This window comes from Penicillium subrubescens (assembly GCF_028828155.1).
Source record: "Penicillium subrubescens strain IBT 31985 chromosome Unknown utg000001l_segment0_segment0, whole genome shotgun sequence".
Classification (NCBI taxonomy): Eukaryota; Fungi; Ascomycota; class Eurotiomycetes; order Eurotiales; family Aspergillaceae; genus Penicillium; species Penicillium subrubescens.
Window position 1 is genome coordinate 3,666,795 of NW_026643151.1, and position 18,615 is coordinate 3,685,409.

General features: G+C 49.5%; 8 protein-coding genes across 8 annotated transcripts; 2 read left to right on the top strand and 6 right to left on the bottom strand.

Moving 5' to 3' along the window:
* Positions 1-1,771: 1,771 nt before the first annotated feature.
* On the bottom strand, positions 1,772-2,901 carry N7473_001263 (aldo/keto reductase family protein; the record flags this gene model as incomplete). The annotated part of the gene is made up of 2 exons (XM_057147203.1): positions 1,772-2,310; positions 2,367-2,901. The coding sequence occupies 2 exons, from the start codon at positions 2,899-2,901 to the stop codon at positions 1,772-1,774; spliced, it is 1,074 nt and encodes a 357-aa protein (XP_057015089.1).
* A 993-nt stretch (positions 2,902-3,894) lies between these two features.
* On the bottom strand, positions 3,895-4,638 carry N7473_001264 (uncharacterized protein; the record flags this gene model as incomplete). Its single annotated transcript, XM_057147204.1, has 1 exon — positions 3,895-4,638. One exon carries the CDS (start codon positions 4,636-4,638, stop codon positions 3,895-3,897), a length of 744 nt encoding a protein of 247 aa, XP_057015090.1.
* A 943-nt stretch (positions 4,639-5,581) lies between these two features.
* On the top strand, positions 5,582-6,939 carry N7473_001265 (uncharacterized protein; the record flags this gene model as incomplete). The annotated part of the gene is made up of 3 exons (XM_057147205.1): positions 5,582-5,783; positions 5,846-6,232; positions 6,290-6,939. The coding sequence occupies 3 exons, from the start codon at positions 5,582-5,584 to the stop codon at positions 6,937-6,939; spliced, it is 1,239 nt and encodes a 412-aa protein (XP_057015091.1).
* A 1,007-nt stretch (positions 6,940-7,946) lies between these two features.
* On the bottom strand, positions 7,947-8,833 carry N7473_001266 (uncharacterized protein; the record flags this gene model as incomplete). The annotated part of the gene is made up of 3 exons (XM_057147206.1): positions 7,947-8,091; positions 8,152-8,229; positions 8,277-8,833. The coding sequence occupies 3 exons, from the start codon at positions 8,831-8,833 to the stop codon at positions 7,947-7,949; spliced, it is 780 nt and encodes a 259-aa protein (XP_057015092.1).
* Positions 8,834-9,009: 176 nt separating this feature from the next.
* On the bottom strand, positions 9,010-10,968 carry alg10 (dolichyl-P-Glc:Glc(2)Man(9)GlcNAc(2)-PP-dolichol alpha-1,2- glucosyltransferase; the record flags this gene model as incomplete). The annotated part of the gene is made up of 3 exons (XM_057147207.1): positions 9,010-9,959; positions 10,023-10,160; positions 10,212-10,968. The coding sequence occupies 3 exons, from the start codon at positions 10,966-10,968 to the stop codon at positions 9,010-9,012; spliced, it is 1,845 nt and encodes a 614-aa protein (XP_057015093.1).
* A 290-nt stretch (positions 10,969-11,258) lies between these two features.
* On the top strand, positions 11,259-12,188 carry psf2 (DNA replication protein PSF2; the record flags this gene model as incomplete). Its single annotated transcript, XM_057147208.1, has 3 exons — positions 11,259-11,372; positions 11,437-12,023; positions 12,074-12,188. 3 exons carry the CDS (start codon positions 11,259-11,261, stop codon positions 12,186-12,188), a joined length of 816 nt encoding a protein of 271 aa, XP_057015094.1.
* A 373-nt stretch (positions 12,189-12,561) lies between these two features.
* Positions 12,562-13,259, bottom strand: N7473_001269 (CUE domain-containing protein; the record flags this gene model as incomplete). Its single annotated transcript, XM_057147209.1, has 2 exons — positions 12,562-12,858; positions 12,981-13,259. 2 exons carry the CDS (start codon positions 13,257-13,259, stop codon positions 12,562-12,564), a joined length of 576 nt encoding a protein of 191 aa, XP_057015095.1.
* Positions 13,260-14,127: 868 nt separating this feature from the next.
* On the bottom strand, positions 14,128-18,075 carry N7473_001270 (condensin subunit SMC2; the record flags this gene model as incomplete). The annotated part of the gene is made up of 6 exons (XM_057147210.1): positions 14,128-14,392; positions 14,453-15,126; positions 15,184-15,558; positions 15,617-17,774; positions 17,854-17,894; positions 17,953-18,075. 6 exons carry the CDS (start codon positions 18,073-18,075, stop codon positions 14,128-14,130), a joined length of 3,636 nt encoding a protein of 1,211 aa, XP_057015096.1.
* Between the last annotated feature and the right edge of the window lie 540 nt (positions 18,076-18,615).

Consider the following 18,615-nt stretch of genomic DNA (forward strand, 5'->3'; position numbering starts at 1 on the left):
GTTAGCGCGACAACCACCCCCTTTCGCCTAGCTTCTGATCCTATCTATTGCGCATTCACCCTTTACTCATCCTTTACTCACCCAGGCGGCATCGCACGTTGTAAATAGCCACACGCTGGCTGGTTTGTAGTTAGTACGGAGGAGAAGGAGGGGGAAGGGAGGATCTTTGTGGATACGACTAGCGTGTTACGTTTTATCGAGATGCTGGTCAGGCCACGTGCTCAGTAAGTAAATCAGAGTGCTTACGTAATGATCATTGATCTGATCAGATCAGGGCGCTCAGAGACCGCTCAGATCTACGGAGTACTCAGTGAGCAAAAGCGGCGAGGGTTCGAGCACTAAAACAGAAAGGGAAAGCCAAGACCAAGCATAGGAAATCCGGTTGTAGGTAGTGCTGAGACTAGATAGCCTACATTAGAGGTCTCTGAGTAGAGCAATTATCGAAAGCCAGACTTTTGCGGGCGCAATCCTCACAAACTACGAGACCCGCAAAGCAGGCCTTGCAAGAGACCGATGCTGGTTCGATTTCTTCGAAGGAGACCGCTGCTGTCTGCGCGTCGGAATCTTTCGAAACAAGTCAGCGATCACATATAACCAGGTGGTGAATAATGCATGGACAACCGAAGTCTGTTACGATTATCCGGATGTGCTTAATTCGGGGCAGGATGTAAGTCAAGGGTGTTTCTGGATGAAGGTCAGTTCTCTGTTTGTTGGAATGATGAGGGGGCAGATTTGGATTGGGGCGCCGCTGCGAATTCTATGGAGTATCGGGCTGATCCGGCGAGTGCGGCGCGTTTTGGGGAATCTGTGACTGGTGCGTTTGTTTGGAAGGGTTGATGGTTGGATATTGCTCCTCCTTACCTGTTTATCCTGAAGTAACCGATTATTATTGGTTTTGTTCGGTTTATGCTCCTGGGGCCGAGGAGGACTGTTCCTAGAGGTAGACCCGTCAATCTCAGAGACGATTCAGCTCTTGAGAACGACGAGAGGATACTGTAGAAGAATAAATGAAATATTGACTATGTGCAGCCCATCTCTACGTGACTAAGGGGCCCTCGTTATATCCTCATTTCGTTCCGTAATCCCGGGACGTGTGTTAGGTGGATGATCCATAGGGCATGTAGACTCCTTTCAGCCACTTGTCTTGGCCATTCTCTTTTTGAGGTCCTGGGAGAGTTTGCATTTAGAGGAGCAGCTCCGTTCCCAAAAAGGTGACTGAAGACGGCAAGCTCGTGGATTAGGCTTCGGCGAACTGAGATGGGATGGATACTATAATTCAGCGGTATTGTTTCTGACGGCGAGGATATTTAATATGCATCAACTATAGTCCATAGCTTGTGATAAGTCTTGATCAGATTCTCAGATTCTCTTACTGCTTTTTTGGGGGGTGGCGGTTCTATGGATTAGGCCCGTGGGTCATCGAAAATAATTCCGTTCAATTTAATGATAGATTTGCCTCTTAGAGGAGGGGGATATGGAGGAACCAGTCGCTCGAGGTTAGCTGTCAACGCCAGCCATCTTAGTTTCTATTTAGAATCTGGAGCTAATACTTCAATGAGATTCTTCATATTAAAAACGAGCAGGGAGTTCCATGTTGCATTGATGTAGAAAATTTCTTGCCCAGCCGCCTTTTGTCACAGTCACCACTGCAGGTGTTCTTGGTGTGGACAAGTTTCAAAGACATAGTCTAGAGGCACGAACGATCAAGAGGCCACCAGCCCACGGTGATCAGCAGGTGGTGGCCCCAAAAGTCATGCTGGGTCCTTAGACGCTAGGACAGGGACGGTTTACCAGAGTCCTTCGTCCTTGACCCGAAGAGTGCCTCTTGAGTGTCGTAAGTATATTCCAGGTCCAGATGCCAGTAGTTTGGAGTGGTTGCTTTGGTGATCAACCATGCCTGGTCCAAGGCATCAACTACTTCTTCAGGTAGCGGGCCCTTCTCAATGTCTCGCAGATTGCTTTCGAGCTGGGCGAAGGAGCTCACTCCAAGAATGATGCCATCCCGGCCACCTTCTTTCACATTCAATGCAGAGTGATGGTGAACCCAGCGCAGCGCCGTTTCAAGAAGTGACAGATTGTTCTTCTCTACCACAGGCTCAATAACTCTAAGGGCGTCGAATGTCGCATCCTTAAAGTAGCGATTCCTGTACAGCTGTCCATCTATGGACTTGTCGCTGTACCTGCCATCTGTAGGGACATCTCTGGTTTTATATTTTCCTGAGAAAATACCTCCAGCAAGAGGATTGTAGGTAACAATTTCGAGACCGTAGCGTCGGCAGGCATGAATAAGTTCCGTTTCGATTGAACGTGCTATCGGTGATACAAGTCAGTCTGGGTTGCATAATTTCAAGTAAATGAAAACCCACTAATAGCATTATACATAGCTTGGTATATGGTCGGACGGACCCAACCTCTTTCGTTGCACATGATAACAATCTCCGCAACCTCGAACGCAGTGTAGTTGCTCAACCCCAGTCGCACGAACTTCCCTTCCTTGTACAGCGCATGTACAGCCTCAAGGGTCTCAGAAAATGGGACCGAACGATCAGCTGCGTGAAGGTAAAAGATATCTACCCGGTCCGTTCCCAGTTCTCTCAAGGACAGTTCAAGGTTCTCGCGCAGAACTTTGGGTTTGTGGTCACCGGGAGTCTCAGGATACCACTTTGTGGCCAGAGTGAGACCTCTCTCTTTCCATTTTGCCTGGGCTGTGAAGGCTTCTTGGGCACCACCCACGTAGACTCGGGCCGTGTCGATCTCATTGTATCCTTGCTGCTGCAAATAGTCGAGGCACTTATTGAATTCATCAAGGGATGTGATGCGGGCACCGCCAGCTGGATCCGGTCCAAATGTCATCAAACCGAGGATCACTCTCGGCTTGGAACTTTGCACAACTGGTGGCATCTTTGATTATCTATCGCAAAAGTCCTGAGTTCGGCAAGTTGTTATTTGGGACCATCCACGGCGTATTTAAGAGGGCATGTTAGAACCGCTTATATGCTATGCGACTCAGAGCCAGCTATTATTAACGACGTTATCTCTGTAATTGTCAGCGAATACGAGCTTTCCGTTACATTCTAGAGATCCCGTGGGAGGGGTCCAACACCAAATACGATCGCCAAGAGCGAGTTCTCCAAAGAGGCTCAGAGGCTCGTGGTATGTAACCCAATCGGCGTGGGTAGCGCCAACCATCAGCAAAGTCAAGTCATCTCTTCCCGGAAAATCCACCCACGTACCGGAGTATTTCCTCTGCCACGTCTTAGCCTTCCGTTCCCGTTATAGTGCTCAGCCCCTCGCCGCTTTGCTCACTGAGTAGATCTGACCACATCTCTGAACGCTCTGATTTTCTCACTGAGCACAACTTGAGTGTCTGGCACCTCAATAAAACACAACACGCTAGCGCCATCCACGTGCAACCCTCGTTCTTTAGTTTGCCCCCACTCTTCCATCAAAACAGCATTGGCATCAATAACTTGACGTTTCATTTTGGTACACATGCTGGTGTTCATTGGGCCTCGATGAAGCCTAATTGTTGATCATGCGGTCAGTCAATCAAATAAATTGCGTGCTCCTGGGAACCCTCCTTGCCTACTAGTTCCATGGTCTCTTGGTCAGGCATGGTGGGAGTGCTAAAAGAGCGACTGCATGAATCTACTTTGAGGAGGGGGCTGCAGACGTATAATTCATTCGCGGGTAGAGGATAAATGTTTCAACTATTCTACATTACTTAAATCATTACAAATTCAAATTATAGATGAAAGGATGAAACGGAGGGCATCATGTATATCGAATACTAAATTATAACATGTTTAAATCCATTAACCATCGGAACAGACTTAAAGGACATGGCCCTTCCTGCAATTTATGGCTCTGGCAAATTAGAGCAGTTATATAAAGCTACACCTTCATCGGTTGGTCATGCATGATCCTGTTCATCAAGTCTGTGAATTTTCCATCCGGTTTCATCAACTGCGCCGCTGGGCTGACGAAATTGTCAGCAGGATGCTCCATACACCCAAACCAACCATATTCAGCCACCCAATCCTGCTGATCCAACCAATTCGTCACCTGGACCGTGAAATTCAACACGTCATGATAGTTGCGAGAGATACACGCGATCTCACTAACAATAACCTTCTGCTTCGGGAACTTCTTGTGCATCGACTGGATAAAGCCAATTGCCTCACTGCCTTTCGTACCATAGTAATGGAGACCAAGATAATTGGGAGGACTGTTGCGGACCCGGCCCATGAAATCTGCGATCCACGCTTGACCGGCTTGGTCATTCGAGCAACTGGGGCTGACAAGCTTTTTACCCTTGCTCTTGCGGAGAGGGACCATCTGCCTGTGCCACAGATCAGCAGCATGTTGGGCGGAGATGTTAGCGCGCTCGGGCTCATTGAAGTAGTGAATGATGGCTTCAGTAGAGTCGAGGATGTTCTGCCAGTCTTGGCCAGAGAGTTGCGCTTCCAGTCGAACCATCGGCCGGAATGGAGCACGATGTTTGAGTTCTGTGGGATACCAGGTGTTCCAGTTGGAGACGGAGACGAAGGGGCCGTGGAAGTCGACCTTGTCCATCATCTGGGGACAGTTCTTGGTGTTTGTCCAATCCCAGAGAAGACAGCGCTTTTTGATGACCATTTTGAAAGCTTCTTGTTTTTGAGACAAAAAAATATAGAGAACAGGAATAGGTAGTTTGCGAATAAATTGGATGTAATATAGCTATAAGAGGTGTCCTGGTGAGGGTTCGATAGTGGAAGGAAAGGCAAGGAGGAGGAATTGATAGATATCTCTGGTCTCTATATACCTTTAAAATCTTGGTACACAATTTGTCACCAAAGCTAATATATCCACCTATTGCACGCCTAGGTCCAGGATATGCTCAGCTGGGCATGGCGCAAAATGGAGAATGGTTTTTACGTACATAAACCCCCAGCTGAATGGACGCCGAGGCCTTCCACGAGTGATACTGTAAGAGATATCTCACATGATATTCATCCTTAGACAACGCTGGATGCCTTATCACAAGTGATTCAATGTTGAGTTATTTAGGCCAACCACTAGAGATATATTCGTCATAGTCCACCCTGTAGCCCGCCGCAGATATATCTTTTCTAAGATACATTATTATATAGCAGTTGGCAAATCAATCACCCGAACATCCAGCTCGGACGCCTTAACAACAGAAACATCCATATGTACGTTCATTAGGCCAACCAATCCATATGCATCTCCGCACGATCAACCATGGATTCTTTACAAACACAAACATAAGCGGATTAGGCCAGCTTATACCAGCTTATGTTGCTATTATTTCTCAGAAATGGCTTCATAACACACAGCTGTCCAAGGCGAAGCTGAACGACAAGGGGACGTCATCGACGCGACGGCATCTTCAGCTAGACGCGAATTTGCTACTCTTAATGATACCCCCCGGGGCCACTGTGCCTATATATACCTTTTCCATTCTACCTGTATTTAGCATACTTATTTCATCTTCCTCCTACTGTCTACATATCAAGAACATCGCCAGTTGTATATCGACACCACCTAGTTATCAGACAACTCAAACCAAGCCATCAAGATGCATTCTATCAACATCCATAATAAGTCTGGCCACGACCAGACCTTTGAGGTCCACGGATGGGCCAATAATCAGAACATCACGGTCAAGGCTGGGCAAACCTCTAAGATTCCGGCTCCAGACGGAAGCTCGGGAGCAATTATCGCGCTCCATGAGGGCCACGAGGGCGAACAAGTCGAAATTACTAAGAATGGATATGGTGGTATGTCATGTTCAATATTGAATCCCGGTGCCTAGCTGGAGCTGAAAAACAAAAAAATTCAGGTAATGATTTCTTTGATGTGAGCAACATCGTCGGAGCTGGTGGTAACATCACTGCCATGCAAGTTGGAGACCAGTCAACTCTTAAAGGAGATCCCCACTTCATGCAGGACATGAACGCAGCCTGGCACAAAGCATCCCAGGATACTCGAAACAAGCTCAAGGGCTTTGTCTTTACAAACGGCCAGGGCAAGGTCACTCGGATTGGTCCTATCAAGGATAGCCCTGAGCTCGAGAAACTCGTTCGCACCTTTGCTAACGGCAAAGCCTACGTTGGAGTTGGTGCCTGGAATGGCAATCCTGGAAATCCCGATGATAACGCCCAAAGCTCCGCCGGGCATGGTAACAAAGATATCCTAATCACCTATAACGACGGAGATGCATCTCCAGGTAGGATGAGAGTCTCGACCTAGAAGTATGTTTATCCCGCACTAACATAGCTACCAGATTTGGCTTCACCGAAGCGGGAGAGCCGTGTGGCCGCATTCGAAGTCCAGCGAGTTCAGGTTGCAGCAGCGCCACCAGCGCCACCAGCCAACGGACCAGGCATCATCCTCACCAACAAATCCAAGCAAGAATGCACGTATTTCTTCTACGGCAACTACTGGAACGGCAACGGCACCGCCGGCGCTAATTTCGATAAGCCTATGAAAAACGTCACGCTTGCGGCTGGAGCTAAATCCCACATTCCGTTGCCAACGACATTCAAGGGCCGTGTCCAGCGTGGCACAGAGCTCCCTGCCACTTGGGTCGAATTCCAGATCAGCGCATCCAACGATGGCGCCGCACACGGCGACATCTCCCTTGAGCAAGGTTGTGATGGTGCGGCAACGATTGCATCGACTGATGGCACCAATCGCAAGAACGGGTTCGCCAATGATGTCCTGAAGGATGCACCTGCGGCAGCCTGCGCCAAGAAGCCAAATGGCACCAAGGCGATCGCGACGACCGTCGGAAATTGGGCGGCCGGGCCGAACCAGGCCGCGATTGATTATTTGAAGAAAGTTGTTGGCCAGAAAAAAGCGTACATTGTGGGGGGTACTGGAACGGATGATGTTGCGAGCAAGAATAAATGTCTTGCCGTTGATATGTACTGACCAACAAACCCCATCTATACTTCACCAAACGTCATATTATGTCAACCAAATACGCAGATATTGGTACCTGCACATTCGTGACTTTTCATACCAATTGCGTATTGTACACCAGCACTACGACACTTTTGTATGATATCTACATGTACCGTTGTTATTATCACACCACTCGGAATTGCAACATCTGAGTCACATCTGTGATCATGTCATCTCAGGGTATTTCAACATCCTCGAGATCCTTCATTCCTGTGTTTTCTTTCTTCTTTCTTTGGAATCATCATCAATATCAATCATCATATCCCCACTCCTTTTGTTTCCATTTCTGCGATTGACCCTGCCATCGATGTACTCCATAGTTGTGTAATAATTGACAAATGTGTCATGGCGGCCATGGTGTCGAGACAATGGGGGTATGTTAGGAATAAGTCAAATTATGACCAACACGTAAAGCACCACAACGACTGTAATGGAATGAGTTTAGTATCATTAGAAAGCTCACATTCCCGCAATTCTAAAATGGCTTCCATCTTTCACCTAATCCACCCTGTCATATCATTATATCTCTGTTTCTGTACTCATGGAGTGGCAGGCTTGATATTCTTGGGACTGGGCCATTTGAGAACACCGTGATTAGCTTGATATGAAACTCCTATGACATACCGGCTTTTGCTCACTGAGTAGTTTTGATCACGTCTCTGAGCGCTCTGATCCGAACAGTGAGCATTATATCGTAACACGATGACACAAATGATGCCACGTAGAGCACTTCACCAATCGCTTCAGCGTACGGCTGGCCATTCTCGAGGCTCAGAATCATTGAAACTGATTGGAAACAATCATCTATAGTTGACAGAGCTGATTGGAGTTGTTACTTTGTCGTTAACATATTGTCCTTCTGATTCTCGATCAAAAGTTGATTCCATTTAAATAGCTAAGTGTAGAAGGTGACAAGCCAAGACCGCATTTTCTGAAGAGCTATTTTTCTTAAGCCATATGATAGCTAGTAGGAACTAGTATTCCCACTTAGAAGTATCGCCATTCCAATCTGGATCGGTCCATGACTTATCGGATTTGACGAAATCAAAGCGTGGTAATAGCCAATCTTTCCAGGGCTGTGGCTGGGCGGCCCTACAATTCCAGAACCCTACCCAGGTACTACAAAGAGTATTAGCCCGCTCTCTATAATCTCATGGATATTAGACGTTGTATACTTACAGGGATTTAGTCTCCGAGTTCCACACTAGATTCGCAGCGGCAGCAGAATCCGGCCAGATACCCATTGATGTAATTTCACTAGATTTCGTTAGTAATATACTATCAAGTCTATATCATCCACTCACAAGTAGATCTGCCGAAAAGCAACACGAATTTCCTCTCGCTCCTTCTTGTCTAAGGTCCAGAACTGAGGAGCCTTCCCAGTGTAATCGCCAAGGCGTATTCCAGGCACAGCCTCCCAAGCATAGTATGTGATGAAGCCGCCAGGAACTGGCCCAAAGCGGTCCTGTTGGTCCTCAAGATAGCCAAGGAGGGGAGGTGTGCATGTTGAATGTTGTTTTTCGAAGGTCAAAAATGCGCGAAATTCCGCTGACCTGAATTTCGTCGCTTGCTTTGCCCGTGTAGCCGAGTCCTTGTCCTTATCTTCTGTTCCGAGATACGGGACTTGCATAACGATGCGCATCATCGAACGTCTTCCAGAGCCTCCGACCTCAATACACGATAGTTGGACAGCGACGTAAGAGGGATATCTGGCAGTTTCGTACTTTTGCCAGTCGTGTTCACCAAGGACTTCGAGGATCCTCCACTTGCTTGGCTTTGGGTGGGAAAGGCTGATAACTTTGCCCACCTGGATGGCTTGGCGCATATGACCTTCGGTGAACCAGGAGCTTGGAGGCGACATTTTGTGGAGCGGAATATGAGAGAAGGGGGAAAAGAGTAGTGAGTGGAAAGATTTGACGTTTACAACGGGATTTACCAAGCCTACAGTAAGAAGGGGTTACGTCATAAAATCAATCATTTTATCAATTAATATACAGATGCCTCGTTTGGGCAACCTAAGCTAACTCTCCGTGAAGATCACCACATGAAGCGCTGAACCTTGCCAGGTTCCTGGGGCCACTCAAAGCCCTTATACAAGAAGACATACCCAGTCACTGCATTGACAATAACGAACCAGATTGTCTCCAAGAACTTAGGGAAGTTTGTAATGAAATCGGCACGGGCTCTCTCTTCTTCGCTCTGCGGTTTCCGTTGTCTGAACGCCGCCAGAGTTGACGATGGCGGTAGGTGGAGGCGCCACATCACCCACGGGATAATAAAGTACCGTGGCTCAACGAGAGGCGCTGTCACGAGAGACAAGGTCGTAGCAGCGAGCCATACAAGGACGAAACTGACCCGTGGCACCTCGGGTTGCTCCTTTCGCCGTTGGATGAGAGACTGTTGAATTCGGAGAAGTACTTCCGGGGTAATGGGATCAGGCTGGTTTTGCTGCTTGATTTCCTTTTTGGCTGGAGTCTTGCGCGCTCTAGCTGACTTTTTGGCGTCTTTGGGTTGTTCCTTTGCAGGGGCTTTGGGGGCGGGAGTGGCTTGTTTGGCGGTAGGGGAAATTTGAAGGAGACAAGGCGGAGCCGGAATGACAGAGAATCCAAATGCAGAGATCGCTGCCCAGCCACACAGGAAGTATGCCGTGACTGCGGCATACTTGATGGCAGGATGGATACCAAGAAGGAGGCGGAAGACATAAAAGACATAGTGTCGGTTGTCAGCCAAAGAGAAAGGATGCACAATGGTGTTGAAGTGGACAATAGCAAGCATGAGTGGTACAACGATCAAAGCTGCAAGGATACTGGGCATTCTTCGCTGTTTTTCAGGGAAGCCATAGTTCAGATACTTAGGCAGAAGCTTCTTGGGGAGAAGAACGTTCAGCACGGGAATGATTAGGATCGGCCAAGAGAAGAAGAAGAAGTAAGGCCAGATATAGAGCATTTGTGCTAGATGAATGCCAGCAGTATGGAATTCTTTGTGGCCTGTTACATGGATCGTTAGCTTTTCAATTTCAAAATCTAGACATGACGTCTTGATAGGCTTACCAAGGACTACGCCATCATTCCACAGCACAAACGCACCGAATGCACCGAGAATAATGATGTGAGGGATTACGGAGGCCACAATTGAGAAGGGATTCATCAAGCTCGCAGTTGCGAGAGAAATACTCGTCTTGAGATAATCTAAATAATATGCGTTAGATTGAATCACCTCATCGATGAATTCCGACATACCTTGCAATGAAGCCTCAGAGACGAGCGGGTCATAAATCTCATTTTGTAGACCACCCTTCACAATTGCAGTGAAATCAGATGATTCGCAGACCTTTGCAGATTTCTGTATCTTTCGAACAATCTGCAGCCCTCCCAAGAAAACAGAGACCCAGAAGATGTTCGTCTGCCGGCATACCAATGCCGCCAAGCCAAACACCAGAAATCCCAACGTAGAGAAAAAGATGTAGCCATCTCCAGAAGCCCGCTTCAGATCCCAATTATATGCCTCAACAACCGCCAACAGCGCCAGGATGTCGGTATAGTATAACCCGGAGAAGAAGAACAACGGAGGGAACAGGCAGATATTCAAGACGGTGTGGCTAAGCCACGCACCCAATGGACGAGTATTCCGGACTTTATGAACCGCATCCGAAAGAGTCTGAAGCCTCCAAGGGAAGAAAATACCCGTTGTCGCGACATTAGTCGTACGCAAAGCTTCGGTATCGAGTTTCGTCGGCGAGCCGCGGAGTGCAAGCAGGATAGCACAGAGAGCATACGACCACAAGTATAATCCCGGGGGAGTGGTCAATTTTGGATCCCATTGCGTCCACTTGTGCGCCCAGTAGGCTTGGGCCTGGGGGATGTGGAACACTTCATCGAGGTATGGCTCGGGGACTTCGGCATTGACTTTCGTCCTCCAAACGGGGATGAGAAGTAGAGCGAATGGCACGGCGTAGCGCGCCGCGCGACTGAGATTCGACTCAGGGGCGGAACTCATCTTCTCATAGCTTCCAGGGTCGAATCAGACGAAGTACAAAGGAGTGGAAAGAAAGCTGTGCTTAAATGGAAGAGGACAAGGTGGGTTGGAAGCTAAGCTTCGGGTGCAAACAATCCAAACACCGCATTTGGAAATCGTCGAGGCGCGATTTCGCGCATCTCGCGCCTCCGCCGCCACCAGAGCGCAGCAAAAATAAACATGGGACTATGACGGCGAATATCAATTTGATTGTGGTTTGCTCATTGTGATTGATTTGGATTGAAACTTGCTTTTGCGTGCCTCCAAATATCATGGCCTTTCCTCTCCCGCGGGGCATCACAGCCTCGGAGATCGCCTTTCTGGCGGAGATGGAGACGGTGACGGTTGTACCTCGCCAGCGCCTGGAGGGCCTAGAATTGCTCGGGGTAACTTGCAATCTTTCTCTGCATACACAGAATATACGAATTGACCTTTTTGTCCTTCATCCAGGGCCCAGTTGAACCTCTTGTACCACCGCGACGCGCCTCCCTCCCCCTCTGGCTGGCCCTCCTACTTAAACGCCAGCGCCGCGCCAATATCATACCCCCTTCATGGCTACACCCAGATTCTCTCAGTTTAATCCTCGAAGTCGAGTCCTCACATCAAGACTACAAGAGTGCCTTCTCTCCGCCTCCGCCGCTGCCCGGTCAGCCCGGTGTTCGAGATCAAGGTCTCGAGCCAACTGCGCGGCCGCAGTATACATTAGACGGCAATAGATATTACGCGGCGCCGCCTTTCATCCCTCAGAATACTGCGCAGACAGCGGTTTCCTCACGAGATCCGCCTGCGTTGCCATACCATTGGGTTGAGGTTGGAAACATGCTGCTCGACGCGGCGAGCGACGACTTAGTAGACCCGGATCAGATCCGACGGTTACTAAAAGACCTGCGTGAAGTGCGGATGGCCAAGATGAGATCCGGAGTGGATGTGCTTGACGATGCTGCGATAGGCGGAGGCGGAGTTGCGCTGACGGGTGTTGGTGCAATGGAATTGGGCGAAGAGCGAGGGTTCTTGACCGGTGTGGTAGATGGTCTTCGGTATGTAATACGGATCATATCATTTGGCGCGATCTCACTAACTTGTGTAGCAAAATTGGCGCATCCAAAGAACAAGCTCGCCGAGAACAACTGGCCGAACAAAGAGCCAACGGTGGCTACGATGGAACCCAAGACGAGGAGGAAGAAGATTATATGGAGTTTTAAAATGCATGGGATTTGTGTTTGGCTATTTGGATTGGAGTTCAGGTGCATACTGTGACGCGGATCAATGCCCCTCGAGAAACGATATTTATGTATATAGACCCATATACCCGATTTGACGTGATCTGACAAGGATCGGAGGTAATGTAACCAAGGCTGTTCCGATTTACCTAACACCATACAGCATGCAAAGACAAGGCGCTCTAATACAAAACGAGAGTGGGTAATGATAAGACCGTAGTGATGAGACGGGAACATGAGCAGGAACTGAACTTGGTAGAGAAGATGTCCTGATATACAACCAGCCCTAAGCTAAGCCGTGGCTCATCGCACAAGGTAGACACCGCCATTATTTAAATCGAAGAAAACAGCTGAATCATTGGGTGTTTCCCTGGTCCTTCTGGACCATCTTCCTCCGCGCGGCCAGAATCATCTCATCCCGACGCTTCTGTAGCAGCCGTTGGCGCTCCTCTTTGTTTTGAGACCATGCGCTCGTGGATGCTGGGGTAGGAGGCTGCTCTGTGTTGCTATCGGCTGCGATCTTTCCGCTTAAATTATACCGGGAGATCAAGTCCTGGCCACCGCCCTTGGACGCCGATGCGGCTCGCGTGGCCTGGGTGGGTTGCGCATTCGCCGAGGGAAGGACGATCTGGGGCTGGAATGACGGGGGTGGCTAGAGAATGATAGTCAGTATAAATGAACAAGAATAGGATCGCATCATACTCTGGGCGGTATGTCTGAATCTCAAGGTGCGATGACGAAATGCTAAGAGTGTTGACGATAACAACAACTTACCGTTTCCAGTCCCCGGCCAGTCAAGATCCTCTCCGTCGTCGCCGCAACACTACCCCCATTGCGCTGCAAGTCCCACATAATATCGCGAGTGCTCAGCTGTGGGAACATCTGGGAGATCTGTTCAACCTGCGCCGGATCAACAACATTTCCTCGCCCGCGGGGCCTGCCGCCAGCCGAAGAACCCTCATCGCGGTTAAAGAACCATCGTAGCACGAAGAACGAAACAACCGCTAGCGTGAGGAGCGACGGGATATTCAACGACGGCTCGTCTTCCTGCATTATGCCTTGGAGCCGCGGAAATGCGGACTATGGTGTTGTATGAATCGGAATTGAGTCAAGCGGGTAGCCGAAGCCTAAGTTCGGGTCGTAAAAGCGGAGTGGTTCCGAGACGGGCAGGAGGTCGTGTGGGATGAGTGGAAGAGCGTGTGCATAGAATGTCGTGAAGCGATTAGCGGTTTGTATCTTGGTGGGCTATTGAAGCGCGTCGGGAGTGTTGCGAGGGTCGGCGGTGCTGGCGCAAGTTGGTCGATCGGTGGCGGCGGCGACGGACGGAGTGACGGAGTTTCGGGTTGAGGACCGCCAGCACGTGCCGATAAGTGCCTAAGGCAAGACGGAAGAGGGCAACGTGAGAGTATGTGTGGACCTCAGGATCAGGATAAGGATGATTCTTAATTTTCGAGTGCCTTCATACCAATGCTGCACTCTACTTATCGGATGATCTTTTCAACCCTTCTGTACAGAAGAGGTTTCGCGGTGCAGCAGTGTTACCGCCTGACTGTACTAAAGGCCGGAACTATACAATGACAACAGAGGAGCTAGAAGGTAGATACCTTAGCTGTAGAATAGGATAGGAGTAACGAGAATATCCAAAGAGGAGCAGGAAAATAGAATTTACATGAATACACAAACGCACTCTCTAATGAAAGCTTCCCGAGTCAATAGCCACCACATGCATACATCATAAGCCAAACAACAGATCCATTCCCATCCAAAGACCAAACCAAGTATGAATCAAAAGCCACAAAACACCAGCTGCCACACACCAATGGGCTGCAGAAAGCAATGCTTCGCACCGAATTATCTCCATGAATCAAAAAACACAACAGAGACCATGAAACTCGTTGTTAGCAAGCAAAGATCATTGAACTCATTTCATGTCGGCGGGTGTTAGGGCCTGGACGATACTGGTACCCTCGCTGAACCGGGTACGGAAAATCCGGTTAGCATTCTGGAACATGCCGTCCTTGAGAGAGACAACAATGAACTGAGATCCCTTGAAACGGGTCTTGATCAGTCGTCCAATGTTCTGGGTGTGAGACAAATCCAGAGCGGCATCAACCTCGTCAAGAATGTACATCGGAGCGGGCTTGAATTGCAGGAGGGCCATGATAAGAGACAGAGCGATAAGAGAGCTATAGTTCATGAAAGAGTTAGCACATATCAGACGACAATGAGATGAGGCAGAAGCATACCGTTGTCCACCACTCAGTTCCGTCAAACTCTGCTTCCAAACCTTGCCCAGAGACACCTTAACCTCCAGACCATCTGTGATATCCTTGCCCTCTGGGGGGTCGAGCTTGGCGAAACTGCCGGGCAGCAGCTCGTTGAAGATCTGACCAAAATCTCCATTGACCTTAACCCAGGTCTTGTGGAGAGCCTCCTTCTTGTACTCATTGAGGTTGAGGATAGTCTCCTCGATCTTGCTCTTATCGCGGATGACCGTTCTCATCATGTTCTTCAAGGCGGCTTCTTTCTTCTCGACACTATCAATCATATTCATGACCTTGGGGTTGATCTTCTTCTTCATGCCTTGAGACCGTTCCGTCAAGTTGCGCAGCGTTGACTTGCACTCGGCGATGTTCTGGTTCTGGAAGTGGTACGGCGTGTTCGGGCGACCGAATTGCTCCTTCTCGTCTGCAATCCACTCGTGCTCTTGCTCCATGTGGGACACAGCCTGGGCAGCCGTATGCTGGTCCTTCTGAAGTTTTTCGAGCTGATGGCCAAGCTTTTGCATTTCCAAGCCCTCTTCTGTGATCTGCGAAGACTTGGCATGAATGGCCTGGTCTAGCTCGCGCAATTCCTCATCGAAGCCAGTCAACTTGGCCCTCTCGTCTTCAAGGTGGGCTTGTGCAATGTCGTGGGCATCCTATAACAATCAGTCTGATGCTCATGAACCGGGTGGGAATGATGGAAAGAAAAATACCTTGAGTCGCGCCTGTTCACGCTTCAGAGACTCGATTTCTTCCACTTGAGCTTGAAGCGTGTTTTCTGACTCGCCCAGCTGCTCCTCTGCTGCAGAGAGGTCACTACCAACCTGCTCGGAGTCGAGTCGGGATGATTGCAGTTCCTTCTGAAGCTCCTTGACAGACGCAGAGTTCTTCGTAAGACTCTTCTTGAGGGCGTTTAGGGAATCCTGTAGTTCAGCCAACTTGTTGTCCTTGTTGTTATTGAATTCGCTCATATCCTTCTCGATACGCTTGATATCCTTGTTTGCTTCGGCATGGCGAGCCTTGGCATCTGTAATATCCTTCTTCAGTTGCTCGATATTCGCCTTCATCTCCTCGACAGCTTGGATGATCTAGACGGTATACCAAGTTAATAAAAGCGCGTTGGACACTCAATTGCTGGACACGTACCGATGAAGAGGAGTTGCTGTTAATTTGCTCTTCGGTGAGCTTGATCTCATGGGACTTGAGATCCAACTCCTGCTTAATGGACCGAACAGCATCCAGCTTCTTCTTCTCCTTGTTCATGTTGTCCTCAAGAGCAGCAAGTTGACGCTCCTTGCTTCGCATCTCCTTAGTGATCTCGTTGAGCTTCTGCAAGGTGACCAGCACTCCGCTAGAGTTCGGAGAGCTACCACCGGAAAGTGTTCCTGAAGGATCGTAGACATCACCATCCAATGTAACGCTCTTCATCCGAACGGAAGGATCAAAGGTCACCTTCTTGGCAGTGTCGGCATCGTGGCAGATGAGGGTGTTTCCAAAGACGTAGTTCATCGCTGAAATCACTTCCTCGTCGTATCCGATCAAAGATAGGGCGAGGTCCACCTTCCCGGGTGCGAGATTCTGAGCAGCTCCGATCTTCTCTGCGGATGCCTTGAAGGCGGAGATCTTGTTCAGAGGAATGATGGTAACGCGCTTGCGCAGCTTGCCGTTCTGAAGCAGCTGGGTACCGGTCTCAGCGGTATCAACCACTACGTTATATAGGCGGCCACCGGCGCAAATCTCCAAAGCAGTGGCTGCCGCAACTTGATCTTTGTTCAGGGTGAACAGCTGAGCGACCAGACCCTTGACCTTGGAGCGATCAAATCTGGGATGAGGATCCTGATAGTTGAAATCAATGTTTGCAACTTTCCTCCTCAATCCATCGGCTCGCTGACGGAGCTCGCGGATGTCTCGCTGGAGGCCGGACTGCTCCTGGTAGATCTGCTCCTCCTTGCCAGGCTCAAACCCGAGTCGAGTGAGCTCAGACTCCAGCTTCTTGGCTTGTGATTTCAACCCCTCCAGATCCTTGAGAAGGCCCGAGTTCTGCTCCTTCGCTTTCTTGGCGCGTGGTTCCTCCTCCTTGATCCGCTTCTCGAAGTTGCTAATCTTGAGTTTCGCTTGTTCTTGTACCGTGGCGGCGTTGCTGGCTCGGTTTCGTGCGTCTTGTAATTGGCCCTGGTAGCCGCTCTCTTGACCTTCCTTTGACGCAACACCAGTCTGTAGTGTTTGGAGCAGTTCCTCCTTCTGCTCCACTTCCACATTTTGCGCATCAAGCTCCGCCTTGGCAGCATCGTATTGAGCCTGCAGCTTATCGTAGACCTTCCTCTTTTCTTTCAAGGACTTCTCAAGATCCCTGACGGACTTTTGGATGGCTGTCTTCTTCTCTTTTTCCTCTTCCATGCTAGCATTCTTCAAATCGAAGACAGTGGTCAAACGGACCAGCTCGTGGGAGTGGTTCTTGACCTCATCCTCGAGCGCTTGGAACTTGCCACCCTTTCGGAGCTCCTTGTCGCGCGCTGCCCGGACCCGCTTCACATCCTCTTCCAAGTGCGCAATTTCATTCTTCAGCCTGTCGGCGTTCTCTTCCAGCGCCTGGACCTTATTCCTCTTGTTATCGCACTCCTCGCCTGCCACCCGCAAGCGCTCTCCACCGCGTACATAGTCGTGCGCAACCACAAGACGAGTCAAGCGCTCGAGGTCGTTCTGCGTCTGCTGGAAGTCCAGGAAAGCACGCTTCTCGGATCGGAGCTTCTCGAGCTTAGGCTCAATCTCCTCCTTCAATAGCTCCTCGATCTCGCGGAGCTTCAATTCCTTCTTGCCCATTGTCTTAATCGCCTTCTCCCTCCGATCCTCGAACATTCGTGTTCCTGCAGCTTCCTCGATCATCGACAGAATTTCAACCGCCTTCATGTTCAGGACCTTGGTAATGCGACCCTGCATGATGAGGAAGTTGGGGTTGTTGATATTCAGCTGGACACTCTGGAAGAGGTTCTGAACCGTCTGCTGCTGTGCGCGGTGGCCATTGATTAGGTACTTGCTGGTACCGCCCAGCACGATTTGACGCGTAACGGAGATGTTGGCGTACTCTTCGAAACCGATGGGCGACTTCGCCGTATCGCGGTTGTCGAAGACGATGGTCACACTGGCCTTGGTAACGCCGGCTTGTCCGCGCTTATAGATGAGGTCTTGGAGGTTCTGCGCGCGGACGGTGCTCATGTTCGTGATACCGAGAACAAAGCAAATGGCATCGAGGATGTTGGATTTACCGGAACCGTTGAGGCCGGTGATCGAGTTGAATGCTTCGTCCCTAGAGTATTATATTAGCGTTGCCCAATCACCATACCCTTTGCAACAATGCTATGGGCAGAAGGACCAGGCCGGCGCACCATCCCGAGATCACCGTTCGCACGGCGTACGATTTAAAACCCTGGGGATTTCTGGTCAGCATATCAGGTTGATCAAATCAATTCACCTTGGCGACTCACGTCTATCACAATTTCGGTAATCCGCATGGTGGTGAGTGGTGACTGCGAGTCGGCTCGCTGGCGGAGTACATCGAAAGTCGGGGAGGGCAGAAGAGGGGCGCGAGTTGTTTTGCCGCAAATCATGTGTTTATGGATTGCCCGTTCGGGCCTAGAGCCATCTGGGTGATGTAATCACTCCAGGTCACGTGTGTCAGCTGTCCCTTCGGTCACATTTGGCATGAAAGTCTCCGTTCGTCTTACCTGGCAGAAGTATAGAGCCAGTTAAGCTGGTTGAAACTCTGGGGTCTAACTTTCTTGGCTCAGGCCACCCGTGGAGACACAAATTATGATTGACCCATAGCCAAGCTGTGCCCTTAGCAGACTCTCTTCGAATGTACTTGCGGCTGCAACCGTACAGAGTCGAATCTGACAAGGCTATCCAATGATCTTCGGCTTCTTGCTATTGTGAGGGCATTTTTAGGCGCTAAACTGGAGCTTCTCGTCTTACCCAAGCAATAAGGTTCCTTTTGGCCCCTAGTCGCGGAGACATTGTCGGATACTTTCTGCAGCCTTTCCCCATTTTGAATTTATACGAGCGAACCAACTACCTAAGTGATCAGTCCAGTCTATAGAGTACTATTCCATGAAACAAAGTTATAAAAGGCTGCTCTCAGCATGCTCTCA